Source organism: Cuculus canorus, chromosome 25, assembly GCF_017976375.1.
Source record: "Cuculus canorus isolate bCucCan1 chromosome 25, bCucCan1.pri, whole genome shotgun sequence".
Lineage (NCBI taxonomy): Eukaryota > Metazoa > Chordata > Aves > Cuculiformes > Cuculidae > Cuculus > Cuculus canorus.
The window spans coordinates 7,172,228-7,194,289 of record NC_071425.1 but is presented as its reverse complement, the minus strand read 5'-3'; the positions used below and the strand labels follow the sequence as shown (position 1 = coordinate 7,194,289).

The 22,062-nt window shown below is 50.4% G+C and overlaps 1 protein-coding gene across 1 annotated transcript in view; it reads left to right on the top strand.

The window, feature by feature from the left end:
- Positions 1-21,800, top strand: part of SCN4A (sodium voltage-gated channel alpha subunit 4) — a 51,073-nt gene extending 29,273 nt beyond the window's left edge. The window contains 16 exon segments of the mRNA XM_054088610.1: positions 3,280-3,708; positions 8,863-8,992; positions 9,305-9,459; positions 11,263-11,436; positions 12,012-12,134; positions 12,390-12,668; positions 14,419-14,472; positions 16,124-16,261; positions 16,825-16,929; positions 17,765-18,035; positions 18,786-18,896; positions 18,899-18,991; positions 18,994-19,107; positions 19,110-19,201; positions 19,203-19,352; positions 19,354-21,800. Of these exon segments, the coding sequence (XP_053944585.1) occupies positions 3,280-3,708; positions 8,863-8,992; positions 9,305-9,459; positions 11,263-11,436; positions 12,012-12,134; positions 12,390-12,668; positions 14,419-14,472; positions 16,124-16,261; positions 16,825-16,929; positions 17,765-18,035; positions 18,786-18,896; positions 18,899-18,991; positions 18,994-19,107; positions 19,110-19,201; positions 19,203-19,352; positions 19,354-19,980 (3,045 nt within the window). The 3' untranslated portion in view covers positions 19,981-21,800.
- Positions 21,801-22,062: the final 262 nt, after the last annotated feature.

Sequence of the window (22,062 nt, the reverse complement as noted above, 5' to 3'; positions counted from 1 at the left end):
TCCTGCAAGAAGAGATGGAGACAATGTCATACCCAGCTCAACCCAGGTGCTTTGCTCCCAGGCGCTTTGTGGAGCAGATCCACTCAGAAGGCTTTTGCAGACCCCCAGCATCCCCAACCCTCACCATGGTCCAGGTCGCATCCCAGGGATGCATGGCCCCTCTGCAGCCCGCAGTTCCTTCCCCCATGTCCTGATGAACTCTCTGGTCATCACCACCCTCCCTCCCTACACGTTGCCTTCTCCGTTAACACGAGCTGCTTGCTGACTGCACCACAGGTCTGCAAGTTACAAGCGAGTGTGAAATTCTTTCTAAACTTGGCAACCCTCTCACTGGCAGCTTTGAAGCTTGTTTTCCAGCCTGCATGGGCCCTGCTCTCCCTTCTTAAGGAGCAAGGCAGGGTAGGGAAGCGCTGCGGCTTGCTGAATTGTTCCTATTCCTTGTCGGGGTTGCGTAAGCCCTTTGGAATTTGCTTTGAAAATTTATCTGCTAAGAGAGCTGCTGAAGCCTCTTGGGTAGCTGCTCCAGCCCTGAGTTGGCACAACCCTCCAGAGGGGTGAAAGCAGGCCCGGGGGGAAACCCAGACCACCCCATGGTTCAGGTCAGGGGTTGGACGGCTTGCAGTGGACCACTTGGAGGGGAGAGAGTTAGGATTTGAGAGCTGCTTGGCTTCCCTGGTTCATGCCAGGTATTTGGGGCTCTGAACTGGTCCCCATAGTAGCATGGAGAACCTTCCTGGTGGCAGAGCTCACCCTGGGATGTCCTTGGGTGATGCTGGGCAGACGTGCACGTGTCACCTCGTGGTGGGGAGCAGTTTAATGTTCCCCCAGGCTGCCCATCACCCAGCAGTCCGCAATAATTTGTAACTGCCTTTCAAGGGGAAGGATGTTCGTTTGAATTATAATGAGGAACCAGGCTGCAAAAGCACCTTTGAGCAGCAGGAGGTTCTCCAGAACAGCCTGCAGGAGCTTAGAGACTGCAAATCACAGCTGGTGCCCCCTGTAGACTCTCCCCAAAATGCGATCTAGAAACCTTTGCTCTTCTGGAAGCAGTTTTTGTAGTAGGGCAATCTACCACCCTTTCAGGAGACTCCTCTGGGGAAGGCTTGGAGGCAGCATGATTTTCAGCTGGTAGGGGCAGAAGCAGCTCTCTCAGAGGTGGAGCCCTCCCTGAGATTGCACCCCAGCTTCCCAGGCAAGCTTTGCACCTCCTGCTGTGCTCTGTGCTGCTGCACAGGTTTCCTTTAAAGCTAAGTAGAGAAATGTGGTGCACAACCACCTACAGAGCCACCTCTGCCCTCTTCATCCTCTCTGCCAGGCTCTCCTGGTCGTGTCTCTGGTGTTTCCAAGTCCTGGAGCCTGTGCAGCCCTCCACGAGCATCCTAGCTGCAGGGAAGTGTGTGTTTCTCCCCACTTCCCCTGCAGAGGAACAGGCAACGGCCAGTCGTCCTTTACTGTTAGTGACAGCTTGAGCATTTCCTTTGGGGTTATTAAGGGAAAAGGGAGGAAGTCAGTCGGGTGATGGGTGACGATGGAACGGACTCCTGCCCAAAAAAGCCGTGGCCAACAGCGATGATTAGCTGTAATTGGTACTTAACGTTAAGTATTAAACTGATGGGATAGTAGGGATTTATTTAAAGATGCGGTTGAAGTCAGATGGTATGAGCCACGCGAAAACAGCAGTGACCTTGGATAGCAGCTAATTCCCTTCTCAGATACGCTGCTGGCACAAAAAGGCACAAACATCAACAGCTGAGGGCTTGGCCTATTGGCCGCTCTGCACGACAAGAACATCGCTGTGTGCTGCAATGTTCCCGTGCTCCAGGGAGAGCCCGTCCCGCTCCTCTTCTCATGAGCTGCTCTGGGTTTCTGGCATGCAATGAGTCCACCTGTGCTGGGCGAGGCTGTGGTGGGATCCAGTCGTGTGTTGGGTATGGTGTGGTAGGAGAGATTTGGGGGATACAGAAAAGATCCCAAGCTTGGAGCTATATAGACCATTGTCAGCAGTGGCCCAGATGGCCAAGAAGGCCAATGGCATCCTGTCCTGTATCAGAAACAGCATGGCCAGCAGAAGCAGGGAAGGGATTGTGCCCCTGGACTTGGCGTTGGTTTCCTGGGTTAAGTTTGGGTCCCTCATTATAAGAAAGACATTCAGGGGCTGGAGCGCACCTGGAGAATGGGAACAAAGCTGGGGAAGGGGCTGGAGGACAAGGCTTAAAAGAGGAGACTGAGGGACCTGGGGCTGTTTAACCTGAGGAAAAGAAGGCTGAGGGGAGACCTTTTCACTGTCTGTAACTTCCTGAAAGGAAGCGAGATAGGTGCGGTCTCTTCTCCCAAGTATAAGCAATAGGACAAGAAGAAATAGTCTCAAGTTGTTCCAGGGCAGGTTCAGATTGGATATCAGGAAAAATCTCTTCAACAAAAGGGTTCTCGGGCACTGGCAGAGGCTGCCCAGTGAGATGGTGGAGTTACCAACCCTGGAGATGTTTAAAAGACAGGTAGGTGAAGTGCTTAGGGATATGATTTCGTAGTGGACTGGTACGGTTAGGCTTGATAATCTCAAAGGTGTTTTCTAACCTAAGGATTCTATGATTTGTATCCTATGAGCTGATTCGTGCTGAGATGAAATGCCTCTCTGCATAGAGCAGGGTGGTCTCTGGCAGAAAAGGATAAGGTTATAGCTATGGCTGAGGCTCCTACGTGTTCCCAAGGTGTTGGAGACCCTCAGGAGCCTGCTGGCTGCCTGAGCGACCAACACAAGGGAAGAGGAGAGGAAGACTTGCAGCTGGGAAGGACAATAGGCAGGAGGTCTATCCCTGGTAAGAGAAGGGACAAAGCTGGGTTGCATCCCTATGGGTGGTGGGGAGAATCACCACAGGCTTGGGAAGTCCCGTGCGGGGACCAGCCAGGCCAAGAGCTCCAAGAGAGGAAAGGGAGGGACATATTGATTGACCCACAAGGTACGTGGCTTGAGAGGGTCTGAAGCAGTGACTGGCATCACTTGCAAATGGATAAGGGCTGAAGGAGCTGGAGTTGAGAACTGAGGGCATCGGAACCTAAGGAGGATTGGGGAGGATCATGTCCATGTCCTCCAGTAATGGGGCTGGCATCTCTGCAGTCCCCAGACCTGGGCGGTGGGTGGAGGGAGTCCCATGACATGCTTGACAAAGGCGACTTCTCCGCAGCCATGACTGGTCCCTGCTGCTCCAGCCTTACAGGGATGATGGTGATGCTGGATATCAGTACTGGTATCCAACTGGCATTTGCTTTTGTCCTTTCCAGGTGCTGAACCTGTTTTTAGCTTTGCTGCTGAGCTCCTTCAGTGCCGATAGCCTGGCAGCATCGGATGACGATGGAGAGATGAACAATTTGCAGATCGCTATCAGCAGGATCACCAGGGGACTCGACTTCATAAAGACATCTGTCCTCATGCTGCTCCGCAGTCTGTGGAAAGGGAAGAAGGTGGCCCCAGAGGAAGAGCAAGAGCCCAGTAAGAGGGAAAACTCTGTGCTAAACCATGTGGACACTAGCCAGGAGTCCAAGTCAGAGTACCTGGATGGAGTCACAGGCAAAGAGCACTTTTTAATGGATGAACTGGACCACATGAATTTCATTAACAACCCCCATTTGATGGTGCAAGTCCCCATCGCCTCAGAGGAGTCCGACCTCTATGAGGAGACGAGCACCCAATCCGACACTGAAGATGCCAAGGTAAAAAAGTGGAAGAGTTTGAACACAAAAACTAGGATTGACCCATTCTTGCTGTGCTGCCCAAAGAATGATGAAGGGTTTGGTTAGTTTTGGCTTTTCTACAATGTGTGGCATGGGCCAAGTGTGGGTTTTTCCTGGCATTTGCCAGTGTAAGCTGGAGATGTGAGGGGTCCAAGCAGGGGTTTGGCCTGTTTTGGGTCAGCCTATGGGGATATTGCTAATGCTCGAGGGTTCCAGTGCTCCACAGGGTTGGCACAAGGGTCAAAGCGCTCAGTTTGGGGTTAAAGATGTTCAAGAGGAATTTGATGCCAGGAAATCTGCTGATAGCACTAACATTGGATCCACTGCTAATGCCTCAGAAAGCGTTATGGAGGAGGGCATGAAACCAGATGGAGGAGCTTAGCACATGTGAACATGAAGTGATGCATTTTGGATCCAAAGCTAACAAGACAGCTAATGTGGGCATTGCTATGTTGAGGTGCAGAGAGGACTGTCAGGGCTCTCAGAACGCTAATCATCTTGGTGCTCTGGGAAGAAGACAGGGAAATGGGAGACACGAAACTCAGGAAAATCTGAGTGGACACAGAAAGGGAGTTATAGCCAGGTGGGAAAACACTTCTTGCAATGGGGTTACACCAATGTCCTGGGGAAATCCAGGTGATGCTGTGGTGGAGAGGACCCACTGCATCAATCTGGAAAGAGGCTTTGTATGAATAATAGAACAGCTCTGTCCTGGGAGTTTAGTATGAGTGAATATAGATATTTGAGGTTTATTATGGAGCATTTCGTCCACTTCTGGAATACCCAACATAAAAAGGATATGGAACTGTTGGAACAGGTCCACAGGAGGCCACAAAGATGATCCAATGGCTGGGGAACCTCTGGGGAACCTCTGCTATGAGGACAGGCTGAGAGAGTTGGGGTTGTTCAGACTGGAGAAGAGAAGGCTCCACAGAGACCTTACAGCAGCTTCCAGTACCGAAAGGGGCTCCAGGGGCTCCAGGAAAGTAGGGGAGTGGCTTTTTACAAGGGTCTGGAGTGATAACAATGAGAGAGAATGGCTTTAAATTGGAAGGGAGAAGATCTAGATTAAACATCAGGAGGAAATTCTTCCCAATGAGGATGGGGAGGCCCTGGCCCAGGTTGCTCAAAGAAGTTGTGGAGGTGTTGTGGAAGCTCAAAGAACACCTGGAGGTGTTCAAGGCCAGGCTGGATGGGGCTTGGAGCAACCTGATCCAGTGGGAGGCGTCCCTACCCATGACAGGGGGAGGGAACTGGATGGGTTTTGAGGTCCCTTCCAACCCAAACCATTCTATGACTGTTGATGGCAAAAGGGTCTGCTCAGGAGCTGAAGAGCCTCAGGGAAGCACTGTCCAAGCTGGTCCTGCTCCGGGCGGTGTGATGGGCTAGAAGGCAGTGGTATGGGTTGGGTACAACCACAACTTGTTTCCAAGTTCCTGGCTGTGATTGTTCAGGGAGCCTAATGCAGGACTGGAAAATGAACCAGAACACCTCAAACCTTAGAGCCATCCTCCTCCAATCCCATCTGGAGGCTCCTTGCCCCTCTGCACAGCGACAGAGACTGGGCCTCATTCAGGGCATGGTGCAAGAAGAGGGGACAACCCTGATTATTTATTTATTATTTATTTAGCTGGGAAAACCAGATTTTTTTTAGCAGTTGAGAGGTTGTGGTGGCTGTGACCCACTGTAAAACCCATTACAAACTTGCTGCTTGCCAAGCTCAGAAGCGACAAACCTACCTGGAGCACCTTTTTCAAGGGAAGGGGTGAAGAGCGTTGCTGTGGTCATTGCTCTTTGTGCTGCCAGCAGGAGGGCTGAGATTTGGCATTTTCACTAAAATTTTTCCTCCTGCAACTTCAATCCAGTAGCACAAACCTCCCAGGGTCCCCAGGCCATGTCATGGCACACTGGGCATACCTGTCCCCCATGGCAGGACACATCCAGCCTGACCTGTGGGGTCTTCATGGACCTCAGCTCCCCACCACCAAGATATGTTTCCCAGTGGCTGGGAGAAAACCTCAATGTGCAATTATGGACACCTCCTGGTATGGCTCAGTGTTTTGGGTCTGTGTTCAGCGGATACCTTGTGTCACCTGCTCCAATGCCCTGTATGGAGATTGCACTTTGAGAGCCATCCCTGGCTGCTCAGCTTGTGCAGAGGGCAAACAGCCTCTCTCAGTTGCTAAATACCCATTTGCCCCATCATCACTGATGTTTTTTGTGGCTAAATTTGGTCAAAAACTGACCAAGGTGCAAACCAAGGGAGTGCATTATCAACCAGACCCCTGCCCAGGGTGGGCAAGAGGCCGGAGATCATGACCTGAAATGACAATCTAGTAATTAGAAATCAGGTGCTAATTGGTGAGAGCCCAGAGCTGATCCTCAAGGAAGATTGCTGCTAGCTCAGTGTGTTCACATGCCATCAATTAGCTCCAGATGGAGCCAAAGCTCAACACACCGCCGCGGACACGGTACACCGGTGAGGATTGCAAACAGAGAGGTTTTCTCTGGATGTTCTGCTCAGAAAACACTGATAAATGTTCTCCCCTTTCCAGAGCCCTTTCCAAGACAAAGACATTGTGGGGTGATGGCAGCAGTGTGACTGCTCTCCTTGAGCACTTTTGCGTCTTACAGTTGATTTGTCTTTTGCATTGTGAAGCAGCGAGGAGGTAACCGGAACAGCGGTGTCGGTGGGCTATGGTGTGCAAAGAGTTCATGTTGTGGCTCAGGGCTCTTTCTGGGGGCTTTTTGCCTCAGATCCTCATCCTGCCAGGCAAAGCAATGTCTCCTGAGATGCTCCAGGATGCGTACACCACAGGAGTATCACAGAATGCTTTGAGTTGGAAGGGGCCTTCACAGGTCACCTAGTCCAACCACCCTGCAGGAGAAGGGACATTTTTCACTCAATCAGGTTGCTCAGTGCTCCATCCAACCTGACCTGGAATGTTTCCAGGGTTGAGGCCTCCACCACCTCCCTGGGCAAACTGTACCAGGGCCTCCCCACCCCCACTGTAAAAGATTTCTTCCTTGTATCCACTCTAAATCTCCCCTCCCTTAGTCTAAAACCATAGATCCTTGATTATTAAGTGGTGTGAACGATCAGGAGGTCACAGATGAGTAGGGGTGTGCAGCACCTGAAAGCCAGTGTTTGGTGCTGGTAAGAAGGGAGAAAGCCCTGGATATGGGTGGAAACGCCCAAGTCTGGAGGTGCTGTACCAGGTACTATGGAAATTGTTCTGTAGACTTGCTAGCTGCAGATGTGTGGAGGTTAAAGATCCTCCAGGGATGGTAGTTTGGGGACCATGCAATGGGGCCAGCACAGTTATCCCTGTCCCTCCACCAAGAGGACCTGCCTTGGGCACCTTTCCCCCAGTCTCTGGCATGGCTGAGCTGGTTCATCCCCACCTGTGCCTCTGTAAGGCTTGTCCTGCAGGCAGCTGGTTTCCACATGTCCTTTCCCAGGGTCATAGCTTGCCTGGCTCCATGCCGAAGCCTCCTAATCCCCCAACTCCTCCTGTTCCCCCATAGCCCTGGCAGAGGGTGGCCCCACTGCTTCTGCAGAGCCACCAGCCGACAGCTCATGCCGCTGCTGTGTCCTGCTCCTGAAGGCAGTGGCCCCAGCACGCAGTGGCCAGGCTGCAAGGGTCCCCCAAAGTAATGTCTTCTCCTACTAATGTGGCTGTGGCCCCTTGAAGCTGTAGATGATGATCCCTCAAATTACCCCAGGGAATCTTCCCTGGCTTGTTGGAGGATGGAGCAGCTACGTCATTACTGCAGAAAGCACAGCAGCCTTGGGGGAGGATTATCTCCATCCCGGCAATCCAACACCATCCTGCACTGGAGACACCCATCCACTACAGAATAATAGAATGGTTTGCGTTGGAAAGGACCTTAAATATCATCTAATTCCATCCCCCACTGGATCCGGTTGCTCAAGGCCCCATCCCACCTGGCCTTGAACACCTCCAGGGATGGGGCAGCCACCACTTCTCTGGGCAACCTGGGCCAGGGTCTCTCCCCTCTCATTGTGAAGAATTTCTTCCTAATGTCTAATCTAAATCTTCCCTCTTCCAATTTAAAGCCATTCCCCCTTGTCCTATCACTCCAGGCCCTTGTAAAAAGCTCCTCCTCATCTTTCCTGGAGCCCCTTTCAGTACTGGAAGCTGCTCTAAGGTCTCCTCAGAGCCTTTTCTTCTCCAGCTTGAAAAACCCCAGCTCTCTCGGCCTGTCCTCACAAGCAAAGGTGCTCCAGCCCTCAGATGATTTTTGTGGACTCCTCTGGACCTGTCCCAACAGATCCATCTCCTTCTTATGTTGGGGATTCCAAAACTGGACCCAGAACTCCAGTGGGGTCTCAGAAGAGCAGAGTAGAGAGGCATGTATACATTACACACATAATATCATCTACTCCCAGGTGGGACAAGCAGGTCTGGGGATCTTCTCCTTCCTCAAGCGATGCAAAAGGTTTTCTCGGAAAGCCAGAAAAAAGGAATTGAGGAAAAAATCCCACGGCCTTGCCAAGGTTTTCCTCTCATTATCAGCCTCTCTGGGCCTTGCTGAGTGACATCTGGGAAGCCAGCCAAGCTGAGCTGTGGCACAGGATGGAGCCATGAGAGATATTTGGGATGCAATCTGTGAACTTGGGTGAACCTTCAGGATGAGCTGAGCCACCAGGATTTCAGACAAATGCCATGGTGGCCACCAAGGTTTCTGCAGGTCTAATTGTACCAACGGGCATTTGGCAGAGGTTTTTTTCTGGGACAGGGGCATGCAGAGAGGGAGGAGGTAGTGAGAAAATCATCCTGAGATGATGGTACAAGTGGATTAGAGACGGACTTGCAGTGCTGGGAGGAAGGCTGGGATCAGGGGACATTTTTCTCCTCTGAACTTGGATAGAAAGCAAAGTTTGTGCAAGTTCATGTACCAAAAATCCCCTAAGATGGCTCATCCAAAAGCTTCACTCTGTGCTGTGTCATAGGAAAGGGACTCAGAGTAGCCTTCAAGCAAGGGTGTCACACCAGCTGGCTCCCTCAGAGGGGGCAGGAGGAGCCAGAGGACAGCTGGAGGCAGTTACAGCCCCAGAGCATTCCTTCTGCAGGGCAGCCCAGCCTGAGTCCTCTTCTTCCTTTGCAGAATCTCCTCACCAGTGACAACACATCATCTCTGTGCAGCACGGTGGATTACAAGCCCCCGCCACCGGTGGAGGAGGAGGTGGCAGAAGAAGCTGAGGAGAGCCAAGAGCCAGAGGAATGCTTCACTGAAAGTGAGGGACTGAGCAGGACAGGGGACCCCAAGAGGAGGGCGGGGGGGGGTTGGAGGGGGCATTGCTAACCAACTCCTGCAGCATAACAGCCCCCAGGCTCACTTAGCACAGCCCAAACTCCAAACTCTCCTGTACTACCAAGGAGATGTTGCCCATGGAGTCCCCTCTTGTGTGCACACTCTCAAAGCCTGAAAGATCTTGCTCCAGCCTTCACCAAGGAGGGTTTGAAAAGACAATAAAAGCATGAATAGTGTCGTGTTGGTGGAAACACCCTGGTCAGGAGGTAACCCATAGCTCTTTGTCCCATCCCAGGCTGTGTGAAGAGGTTTCCCTGCCTCTATGTGGACATCACCAGTGACAGAGGGAAGGTCTGGTGGAACATCCGGAAAACCTGCTTCCGTATTGTGGAGCATGACTGGTTCGAGACCTTCATCGTCTTCATGATCCTCCTCAGCAGCGGAGCACTGGTAGGTACCACCTTTCACCCCATCGTATTTCTTCTGCAGCATCTCCCCACCTTGGTGGGAGCCCAACAATGTGGGCGGAATCTGGGCATCTCCTGTTTGTCTCCTGTGCAAAGTAACACAGATGTTTGATTTAAAACCGCATTTGGCTCAGGTCTGCACAATGTAGAGTCTTGCAAAGAGATCTAAACATCCTTCACTTGCCCTGCAAGACCCCTGCATCAGTACAGTCACCTTTTACAACCCCCTCAGCATCCATCATGGGCTGTGGTCCATGGGCTCAAGGGGATGCAACCACCTACAGCTTCCCCTCCTGCTCTTAATGTCAGTGATGAAAAAAGCTGCACCATCTCTTTAACTTTATGTGGGTGGTTCCTCATTCCACTGCCTCTGTAACTGGCTGTTGGGAGGTGCTTTACAAACAGTTCAGGGCTATCATGTGGCTCTTCAGCACTTCCAGCTGCTGACTTGGGCACTTTCCCAAAACCTTGGCATCCATTTCAATCAACCTCATTAAAAAGCTGGGTGTCAGCCAGCCTCCTCTCTGAGGATCTGTGATCTTCCCTGCTTCTCATGGGCCACTACAAGAAATCAGAGCTAGCGTAGCAAGTCCAGAGGCATCAACAAGACACAGGCCCAACAACTATGAGATGCAAACACCTTGATAGCCTACCGGTTGTTTTAAAGCTGTAAGAAACAAAGAAGTACAATTTCTTCTGTGTGTGGTGAGGACTTCTTAAGACAGACCACAACCCAAAGAGCACCTCTGCAGACATAGCAGTAACCCAGACTCCTAAGAGCATGTTTGAAACCACCAAGACATCCAAAGGTCCACGTTGGTGTCCTGGCTTTTGTCTTGTGCTCAGTCTGGTGGGAATTTGATGCAGCTGGACATTTCACAGGCTGCCAGGTTGGAAGGGAACTCAGGGATCATCTGGTCCCACCTCTTAGGTGATCTATAGTTTAAATGAGATGGCCCAGAACCTTGTCAAGCTGAGGCTTTAAAGTGTTCCGTGTAGAGGAATCCACCACTTCCCTGAGGAGATCATTCCAGTGCTTCACTGTTCTGGTGGTGACACGTTTTCTTCTGGAATCCAATCAGGAGCAATGTATCCCCATCAGCCCTTGTCCTTTCCACATGAAAAGGGAGTCTCCATCGTCTTGACAGACACCCTTTATGTACTGGTACCTGGTGATAAAGTCTCCCCTTCTCTCAAGGCTGAACAAACCCAGCTCCCTCAGCCTTACTTTGTATGGAAGGTTTCCCAGTCCTCTGGTCATCTCAGTGACATTTTTCTGGACCCTCTCCAGCCTGGCCACTTCTTTTCTGTACAGCAGGGACCAAAACTGGATGCTGCACTCCAGGTGTGGCCTGACAAGTGCTGAGCTGAGTGAGATAATGACTTCTTTATCACTGCTGGTGATGCCCTTCTTGATGCACCCCCGTTGACCTTTTTTTCTGCTGCAGCATGCTGCTCACTCATGTTGAATTTCTTGTCCACCAAGACCCCCAGGTCCTTCTCCACAGAGCTGCTCTGCAGCCAGGTGGAACTCATTTGTTTCAATGATGCTTTGCTTCAGGACAAACACTGCTCTACACAGCCAACAAGAACTTGCAGACAAGAGTTAGACCCCCATGTTGATCATTTGCATCAGTAGGTAGGCTCTGTAGGTACGCACTCAACTTTTCACGCTGCCCCAAGCCCTAGGAAAACAAGGACTATGCAGGCATTGATGTGGCTGCAGCGAGCCATGCAGTGGGTCTAATGGAAGAATGACTGTCACGTAGCTCCACTCCTCTTCCAGGCTTTTGAAGACATCTACATCGAACAACGAAAAGTGATACGCACCATCCTGGAGTATGCTGACAAGGTCTTCTCCTACATCTTTGTCATTGAGATGTTGCTCAAGTGGGTGGCCTATGGCTTCAAGGTGTATTTCACCAATGCATGGTGCTGGCTGGATTTCCTCATCGTCGATGTAAGTGTTGTCTGAGGAGCACAGCTAGAGCCATAGTTCACTGAGGGCATGGGGAGAATTATGGTCTGGTAGCAGGTTGTTGAAAATGAACCCATATAGTATTTTGAAGGACAATGTGGTGGTGGTGGAATGAGGGCTTAGACCACTGCTTAAAATAATGGTCCTCCACAGGCAGGGCCACTTCTTTCCCTGGTTACAGAAACCCTTTCAAACCCTTTCTATTTTACACTCACGCCAAGAACAAGCCCTGCTGTTCTACCAGACCCCAGAAGAGATGCAAGGGGACACAGGGTCTCCCAAGTGCTCTGGGACACAGTAGGCCATTCTACCTGTATGGTATTTCTGCATCCCTCGTCACTTCCACCCTCATACCCAAGAGGCAGGGACATCCTCCAGGTGGCTGGTCACCAGGATCCCAAGGCCTCAATGCCAGTCCCTGTGTCCCAAAACCATGACCGCTGGCCTAAGGGAGTGCTGGGGAGAGAGGAACAGGCAGGAGCTGCAGAGCCATGGGTCAGTTCCTCTTCACTGTTCCCATCTGAGAAGCTGCTAATCCCTTGGACTACTCCTTCCAGGTTTCCATTGTCAGCCTGACGGCAAACTGGCTGGGATACTCCGAGCTGGGAGCCATCAAATCCCTGCGGACACTGAGAGCTCTGAGACCACTGCGTGCCCTGTCCAGATTTGAGGGCATGAGGGTAGGTGTCTCCCCCATGTGCTCCTGACTCTGACACAGCTGTGCAAAGAGCACCGTTCAGCAGTCACCTACATCAGGGCCCCGTCCCAGGTGGCTTTTAGGGGCCTCCAGATCAGTGGTTTCATGCTAAGGTACGTTTGATTCAGTCTGAGCCCACCCAGTGCTGCTGAGGAGGGCACAGGGATGTGAAGGTCCACGCTTGCTAGCCTGCTTCCCTAGCCAGGTCCTCCAAGGTGTTTTCTTTCTCCCTTTGCAGGTGGTTGTGAATGCCTTGCTGGGTGCTATCCCCTCCATCATGAATGTCCTGCTGGTGTGCCTCATCTTCTGGCTAATATTCAGCATTATGGGGGTGAACCTCTTTGCCGGCAAGTTCTACCGATGCGTCAACACCACCACAGGGGACCTCTTCGACATCAGCGATGTGAACAACAAGAGTGACTGCATGGCCCTCCTTCACACCAATGAAGTCAGATGGGTCAACGTCAAAGTTAATTTCGACAACGTAGGCTTGGGATACCTCTCCTTGCTGCAGGTGGTATGTAATGAAAGCAGCAGCCATCCCTCCAAGAGGGGTATCGACATACAGGGGAGCATGAATAGTATTGGGGCTGAAATAAGATCTGAAAATCATTGAATAGTTTAGGTTGGAAGGGATTTCAAAGCCCATTCAGTTCCAACCCCACTGCCATGGGCAGGGACACCTGCACACTGGATCCGGTTGCTCCAAGCCCCATCCAACCTGGCCTGAACCCCTCCAGGGATGGGGCAGCCACCACTGCTCTGGGCAACCTAGGCCAGGGCCCTCCCCAACCTCACAGCAAAACACTCTTCTTCCTAAGATCTCATCTTCAGCTGAAAACTGTTCCCCCTCGTCCTGTCCCTGCCCTCCCTGAATTAAGAGGCCCCTCCTGCTTTTCTTGGAGTCCCTTTTCAGTCCTGGAAGCTGCTCTAAGGTCTCCCCAGAGCCTTCTCTTCTCCAGGTTGAAACAACCCCAACTCTCTCATCCTGTCCCATGTGGGAGGTGCTCCAACCTTTGGATCATCTCCATGGCCTCCTCAGGTCTCGCTCTATGGGATGCTGCTCTGATGCAAGACAGGGTCTTTTAACTGCTTCTTAGCTCCAAATTGTATTTAATATAGAAAAAAAAAAACCACAAACTGCCAAGCCAAGAAGGACATGAATAGGGTAGATGGGAGGGGAAGACACGTGTCACCAGGGAACTCTTACAGGGAGTGTAGGTAAGTCCCCAAGCCTGGAGTGGCAAGAAGTCCTCTGCACACACAGGATGCAGGAGCAAGGAGGAGGGGCACACCTCATTTCCCCCGTACATATCTGAAGAGTTCAGTCTGCTCTTGTCATAGGCTGCAAGGGTTTTGCGGTGGGTAAGATGACAACGGAAAGAGTGTGTGTGTCTGCTGCCAGGGCAGTGGGCGAATGCAGACGTGCTTCCACTGAACCCACCACAGCTGAGCCTGGAAAAGCAGAAGAGGAACTGCTCACCACAATTTTCATAAAGCATATCTGTGTGGTCCCCCTTATGAGTAGGCTGGGGTTACTCCCATCAGATCCAGGGGAACTGGCTGCTGCAGAATCAGAGCAGAACCCAAATTGATTAACCAGCTTTACATTCAGTTTTGTTGTTCCATCAGATTCAGGAAAGAGGGCATTCATGCTTTTTGTTTAACAAACAAGAGAATCATAGAAAGGTTTGGGTTGGAAGGGACCTCAAAGCCTCAACAGGTCTGAAAGGTTACCTGTGCTATTCTTGGTGCTGTTATTGTCTGCTGAGATCCCACCTGGAAGACAGGAAAAGGTCCATGAGATAGTGGCCAATAACTCATGTAGAATCATACAGACATGGAATGGTGTGGATTGGAAGGACCTCAAAGCCCATCCACTTCCCTCCCCCTGCTATGGGCAGGGACACCTCCCACTGGATGAGTTGCTCCAAGCCCTCATCCAACCTGGCCTTGAACACCTCCAGGGATGGGGCAGCCACCATTTCTCTGGCCAACCTGGGCCAGGGCCCTCCCCACCCTCACAGGAAAACATTCTTCCTAAAAATCTCATCTCAATCTCCCCTCTTTCAGATGAAAACCATTCCCCCTCCTCCTAATTTCTGCACTCCTTGATCAAGAGCCCCTCCCCAGCTTCACTGTAGCCCCTTTAAGGGAGGGAAGGGGGCATGTCTCAGACATAAACCCCCAAACACCCATAGCCCTCCCCTTCCCCCCTTAGCTCCAAACACCTCCCAGCAAATCTGTTCTTCTCCACTGTCCCACAGGCGACCTTCAAAGGCGGTATGGAATCAATGTACGCTGCTGTGGACTCACGCGAGGTGAGAAGACAAGCAGGGACATCTCACAACTAGCGCAAATCTCACTCATACCACCAGCTTGGTTCCCTCCTGACAGAGGTCCTGGAGCTGAGGTGCAGTTCAGCGTGGGGATGGACCCTCTCAATTGAAGCATCTCCTCTGGCTCTGTCCATTGCTGCCTGCATACTACCATGGCTTCAGCTAAGACATAGGTTAAAGAGTGGAGAAATCCCCCTAACATCCCCTCCTGCTGCTTCAAAAAGAGCAGCAAATTGTGTCCCTTCTGCTGCCTTCGGCCACCCATGTCATTGTCACCTGTATCCCAGTTGTAGTATGTCCCCACATCAGGCTCCCACACCACCCAGGATCCAGCTGGAGCTGAGCCTGCTCCTCTCAGCTTCAGCTTTGTGGTCTGAAATTCCCTCTCTGCCTCCACCACTCCACCGTGGAGAGCCCAACATTCACCCTGCTCTGACACCATGCCCTCTATGTGTCCCTCCAGCTCAGAAAGCTTATCCCACCTGGAGAAAAAACCTGCTTGCCTTGAGCAGTCAATAGATCATTAAAACAGAGCAGCCAGTACTTAAGCTTCAGGTTTTAAAGGGTTTAAAAGAATGTTTTGAAGGGTTTCCTGCAGTTTCCAAAAAGTGTCCCCACACCAGCTGTGTGTGTACACCACTGCCATGAGCCATTGCAGCAGGAGGAACTTCCTACCTTTCTCTAACCGAGCACACTTGCCGATGCCCTGCTGTGGGGTCAGCCCCACACACCCACGGCATGAACGGTATGTTTTCATTGCTCCTTTTTTTAGAATCAGAAACAGCCGCTCTGCTCGCCCTCCTGGCTGCAGCTTCTGGCGCTCAGAGGAGACCTTCTTCCAACTCCCTCTGAAAATGGCTTGGGCTCCTGCCTCCCCAGACACCTGGGCAAAGCTGCCTTTGGGAGGAAATGTGCTCTCTGTTGCCAAGAGCTTCCCTCAAATGAGGAAAGCTCATTGTGACACCTCTCCAGTATAGAACAGAATCAAGTGCTGCCTCTTGAGATGAGAAGGGTTTTCCGAGGCTGCCACATAATCATAGAATTATGGGATGGTTTGGGTTGGGAGGGACCTCAAAGCCCATCCAGTTCCACCCCCTGCCATGGACAGGGACACCTCCCGCTGGATCTGGTTGCTCCAAGCCCCATCCAACCTGGCCTTGAACCCCTCCAGGGATGGGGCAGCCACCACTGCTCTGGGCAACCTGGGCCAGGGCCTCCCCACCCTCACAGCAAAACATTTCTTCAGTCTCATCTAAACCTCCCCTCTTTCAGCTTAAAACAATTCCCACTCTCCCTTTTCCCTCTTGGCTGCGTTTCAGCCTTTGGAAAGTCGATTACTGGGAAGAAACTCACATTTGCTCATTGAGATCGCTGCATCTGGGCAACCTCTCCTATTCTCCAGCCCATGCCTTGGGATTAGGGGTCAGTACATCCTTGTCCCCCAGCTGGTGTCACATGGATGTCCCTTCCCATGACTGCTCCCACAGGGATCACTGAACCTGCACAGCATCTGCCAATGATTTTGGAGCAGCCACCTCAGAGCTCTGTCCAGATGCAGCAATCATTGTCTGAGGGCTTGGAGGCACACTTCTTGAACAGGTTTAGCCTCATATTTCCTATCTTTCCTGGTCAGATTGAAGAGCAACCAATGTATGAGATCAACCTCTACATGTACATCTACTTTGTTATCTTCATCATCTTCGGTGCCTTCTTCACCCTGAACCTCTTCATTGGCGTCATCATTGACAACTTCAATCAGCAGAAGAAAAAGATAAGCATTTTCTGGGTCTTGTAGCCACTGTTGCCTTCTGGGGTGATGATCCAGGATTGGAGAGGACAAGCACAGTTGTATAGAGCAAGTTGGACCAGGGGCCACTCTGCCAAGATCCCTCTGCAATGTGAATTGCCATTATCCATTATATGAGACCTCTGGGCTACCGGAGGGGGGAATGGGTGGCGGGTGGATAACTCAGAGCATGTTATTTGTGCTGAGCAATCTCTGAAGCTCACTGAGATGCTGCCCCACTTCAGACAAGGTCAGGCCAGCGAGGAGAGGAAGAATTCAATATGGCGTGAGGTTCCCCACCCACAATAGCAGTCTGGGAGGCAGCATCTCACCTCTGTGGGAGGAAATGGTAGTGATGGGGTAAGCACCCACAGGTGTTTTGCCTTGGGGAAGGCAGAAAGGGGCAAGCAGGGAGGAAGCAGAGTCAGTGCAGTGAGCGGTGCCTGGTCAGAGCTTGGATGGAGATGCTCGTGGGAAGAAGCATGGTCAGAGAGGCTTGTTAGGAAGAGAGGAGCTGCCAAGACTAACAGTGCTGATTCCCTTTATACTTTGGAGGCAAAGACATCTTCATGACAGAAGAGCAGAAGAAATACTATAATGCCATGAAAAAGCTAGGCTCCAAGAAACCCCAGAAGCCCATCCCCAGGCCTTCGGTTAGGTTGGTTAATCACCCCTGGAGCACAGCGGGGAGGGAGCAATTCATGCCACCAACTGACCCCAAAGCAAATAGGAAGCATCTCAGAAGACCATTTGCCAGGGCAAGAACCCAAACCTGGGCTCCTCATTTCTACTCTTAGCCCTCGCTAAGGCTGAGGCTCCAGAAAACATCTTATTAGACAACCTCCTTTGTGTTTGCTCTTTAACCCTGGGTCATGCTAGCATGGCCAGTGAAGAATGCCTTTTGAGGCATTAAGGTGTTCTCCTAGCTCAGCTCCCAGCTCCCTCTCTCCAAGGGAGACAGACTCAAGGAAGCTCAGTTTTTCAGCACTCCTAGAGAAGGGCATTGCCAATATGGGTTTTTGGTTTCCCTGCCCCCGCTCAAGCAAGGCTTTTCTCCAATGTGTTATTTTTTGCCCTGATGCATTAGAATCATAGAATGGTTTGCATTGGAAGGAACCTTAAGGATCATCCAGTTGCAAACCCCTCTGCCATGGGCAGGGACAATCCTGCTGGATTCAGGCTGCCCAAGGCGCCATCCAACCTGGCTTTGAACACTTCCATCAGTTGTGAATGTGATTAGAAAGCAACTGTCCACTTTGTCCACACCTCTAGGCCATGGTTTTATCAGGTGTGCTTCACCCTGCAAGGTGATGGGTATCCTCCTTCCATAGCTTTTTGGGCTGAGACACCCGCATACTGGCCACAACCCTGGGGTCCTGCACTCTTTTAATTCCTTCTTCTCTTTCTGTTGTGTCTTTGTGTGTGTCTGTCATGGATTCCCACCTCACCTCTGGTTCCCCATCATCACACGCGTGGCTCTTATGGCAGAACAAGTTTCAAGGGATGGTGTTTGACTTTGTTACCAAGCAAGTGTTTGACATAACCATCATGATCCTGATTTGTCTTAACATGGTGACCATGATGGTCGAAACAGATGATCAAAGCGAACTCAAAACATCTATCCTCTACAAGATCAACCTGGTCTTTATTGTCATCTTCACTGGAGAGTGTGTTCTCAAAATGTTTGCCTTGCGCTACTACTACTTCACTATTGGCTGGAACATCTTTGACTTTGTGGTGGTCATACTCTCCATCTTAGGTGAGTCTTTCTAATTCCACTGGTTCCTCAGAGGTTCCACAGTATTACGAAGAGTGGAAATGGTCTGGCCAGCTCACAGCCAGCAAGATGTACTGACCACTTCCTTACAACCACCCTTTGAGAAGGGCCAAGCCAACAGGATGAGACAAGTGGGGCCTACATGAAAGCTGCTGAGGGGCTATGATCAGGGAGTGCAGGCATAGTACGAGGGGGAATGGTTTTTAAGCTGAAGAGATGAGACTGAGATGAGATCTTAGGGAGAAATGTTTACCTGTGAGGGTGGGGAGGCCCTGGATCAGGTTGCCCAGAGAAATGGTGGCTGCCCCATCCCTGGAGGTGTTCAAGGCCAGCTTGGATTGGGTTTTGAGCAACTTGATCCAGTGGGATGGGCTTTGAGGTCCCTTCCAAGCCAAACCATGCTATGATTCCATGAAATGCAAGGCTACCCAAGTCACTAGGCAGGGTGGGGGCTGGGATTCTGTTCCATTCCTTTTGTGTTGGATTCCCCCTGGTCTCCATGGCTGCACTGCTGAAACACAGCAGCTGGCATTTAATCTCTGAGTTTGCTCAGAGATGGTCTCTTAATACGTTCCCTTCACCATGGAGGAGCAGAGAGCACTGTGAGCCATGGGAGTGGCCTCATCTCAGTGCATCTGCTGACCCTGGCAGATGGAGCAGAGCAGCTCCACCTCACCTCCCTGTGTTGATTGTAGAGCACAAGAAACTCACCACTTCTTCATCCCTTCCCAGGTATTGTCCTCTCAGACATCATAGAAAAGTACTTCGTATCACCTACCCTCTTCAGGGTCATCAGGCTGGCAAGGATTGGTCGTGTCCTCCGGCTGATTCGAGGGGCAAAAGGCATCGGACTCTCCTCTTTGCTCTGATGATGTCCCTGCCTGCCTCTTCAAATCGGTCTCCTGCTTTTCCTGTCATGTTCATCTACTCAATCTTCGGATGTCCAACTTTGCCTATGTAAAGAAGGAGGCAGGAATTGACGACATCTTCAACTTTGAAACTTTTTGGGAACAGCCATCACTCTGCCTCTTCCAGATCACCACATCAGCTGGATGGATGGTCTCCTCAGCCCGATCCTGAACAGTGGTCCCCCTGGACTGTGGACCCTGACCTGGAAAACCCCTGGCAGTTCAGTAAAAGGGAACTGTAGGCAATCCGTCCATTGGCATCTTCTTCTTCTGCAGCTACATCATCATTCCTTTCTCATTGTTGGTGAATATGTACATTGCCATCATCCTGGAGAACTTCAACGTGGCCACGGAGGAGAGCAGCGAACCCCTCTGTGAAGATGATTTTGAAAATGTTTTATGAAACCTGGGAGAGTTTGACCCCAGACGCCACCCAGTTCATTGCATACAGCACCTTGTCTGATTTTGTAGACACCTTACAGGAGCCACTCAAAATTCCCAAGCCGAACAAGATCAAGCTAATCACCATGGATCTACCAATGGTTGCTGGGGACAAAATCCACTGTCTGGATATCCTCTTTGCCCTGACTAAAGAAGTGCTAGGAGACTCGGGAGAGATGGATGGCTTGAAGGCCACCATGGAGGAGAAGTTCATGGCTGCAAACCCCTCAAAGGTTTCCTATGAGCCCATCACCACCACTCTGAAAAGGAAACATGAGGAAGTCTGTGCTACAAAAATCCAGAGGGCTTTCCGGAGGTACCTCTTGAGGCGCTCGATGAAGCAGGCATCCTACATGTACAGACACAGTAAGGATGAGGATGACCTGAGAGAGGATGCACCTGAGAAGGAAGGTCTAATCGCCACCAAAATGAGGGAGATGTATGGGAACAGTGGGACAGATGTGGAGACAGCCCCTGCCTTTGATCTTGCACCCGTTCCCAGCTCAGAGACTCGAGATCCTCCTGGCAAAGCAAAGGCATGGGATAAGGAACGTGTTGTGAAAGAGTCGCTGGTATAACAGAAACAGGCTTCCATCTCTTGCCCAGCCCCAAAAGATTTCATTTGTGTCTCATTTTCAAGTGCTCTTCCATATCCAGATCACTAGATCTTAGATATTGAGCTACTTTCAGCTGTTTCAAGTAGGACACCTCACTTTCAAAGCAGGATCTCTTCCTGAACCTGTTTTTTACACCTCACTGCAGTCACAAAGGGTTTAACATTTCCTTATGAGAATTAATTGTGAAATCTTTGTTGTCGGTGAAAGACAAACATCTTAGTTTTGAAATGATCTCATCAAGGTAACAATGTTTTTGAGACATTAACAACTGAGTCCGGATATCCTTTTACTTAAGTAATTATTTATTAATGTTATTTCACAATTAAGAAATTTTCTTGTATATTCTTCTTCCAAGTAGCTGGTGAAAGATGAGCCCAAGTGAAATAATACTAAGGATAATTACAGAAAAGACAAGGTTTTGTGAACAAAAATCTCTGATGTCTTAAATTAGCACCTTTCTTTGGAATATTTGAATAAGCTTTATGGGTTATTTTTTTGTTACACGCAGAGAAAAGTGCAATTATGTCTTAAAGATTTGGTTGCGTTGCCAAAACAAAGCATCTGCAGATATGTTCTCAGGGTTAAATATCAGGTTTAAAGGTCTCTGAATAGTCATCGAAATCATAAATTGTTCAGGTCTCTAAGGTACAGATGTAAATAGTATTTAAAGTCACGCTTCTTCTCCATTTTCCCATTTCATCCAGATGTTGTGGCAGGAAAGCAATGGATAAAGGTAGGGTTTGGAGAACCTTCTCTGAGGATCCCCAGTCCCTGTAATAAAACCAGTTTTAGGGTTTTTTTGACCCCATAGCAAATGGAAATGCCCCCAGTCCCTGTAACAAAACAACTTCTAGGGCTTCTTCAAGTGGAAGTGTCCCACTGGGGTGCTCTTTCTTAGCGCTAATTAACAAGACGCATCCCTGAGGATCGGAGCAGGTCTTTGGATGGTCCTTACAATGAGCTGCTTAAATTGAGTCCCATCGGTGATCCAGCACTGGGGGGTCGTAAAGCAATGAATGCTCCCAATGGGGTGTAAACCCCAAAATCTTGGGCAGAGCATCTTTTCCTTGGCTGGGCTCTGGAGATGACACTTGTTTGCAGAGCCTGGTGGGCTCAGGCAGTTCCTCACCAGGAAACCTCCCAGCAGAGGAGGGTTTTACTGATGGGGAGGGTTTTGGAGATGGATAAAAGGAAAGGAAATCAAGAAAATGTGCAAAACCCCCAGGGTTCATCTCTGAACAAAAGGGAAAAAAAACCCTCTTGAGATGAAAACAAACATGAACCAAAACCTCTTCCAGCTAAAACAAGGGCTTCTTCAAGAGTCTGTCTTTTTTTTATTCTAATATCTTTATTTTCTTGGGCTGAATTTGGTGCCAAGCCATTGCAGATGCCCCGTGTTCAAAGGGCGGTGCTGAGCTCACTTGCATCCATGTGCTGTCGGCCAGGCAGCAGAGCCGACGTCGCTCTGCTTTATCCCATAGCGTTGTGCTTTCATTTCCATGTTGAGTAGGGCGACACTCCCTGGAAAAGGAGCCTGAGCTGTTTTCAAGGGGCATTTGTGTGGGAAGAACCCATGGCCCAGTGGTTTCCAGCCCAGGTTGTGGTTCACAATCAATGCTGCTTGTACGTACGTGTTGTCGGTGACAGAAAAAAATGCCAAAGAGCAAGATTTGTGTGAGTTAAAGCCATTTTTCTTTGTACATTTCTTAAAATAAACAACTGTAAATGGTCTATTATTACAATACTGAGCATGTTGATGTATGTTAGAGGGAAAAATGTTTGCTCTGCCCCCTTCCTTTGCTCCAGGGAAGATATGAGGAACCATTTGAAAGGTTTTAATTCAACTTGGCATCCTCAGCAGACCCGTCCTGCACCAGGGCTTCCTCCCCCAGCACTTCCAAACCCAGCCATGACCCCAGAACTTCTGCTTTGTTTGGCCCCTGAAGCCCTTGGTGTCTAGGAGCAATGAGCCCCAAATCTAGGAGCCATAGGAGATGCTGATGCAGGTTCAACCGAGGAGAGAGGTGGGCTTGGAGAAGGTGT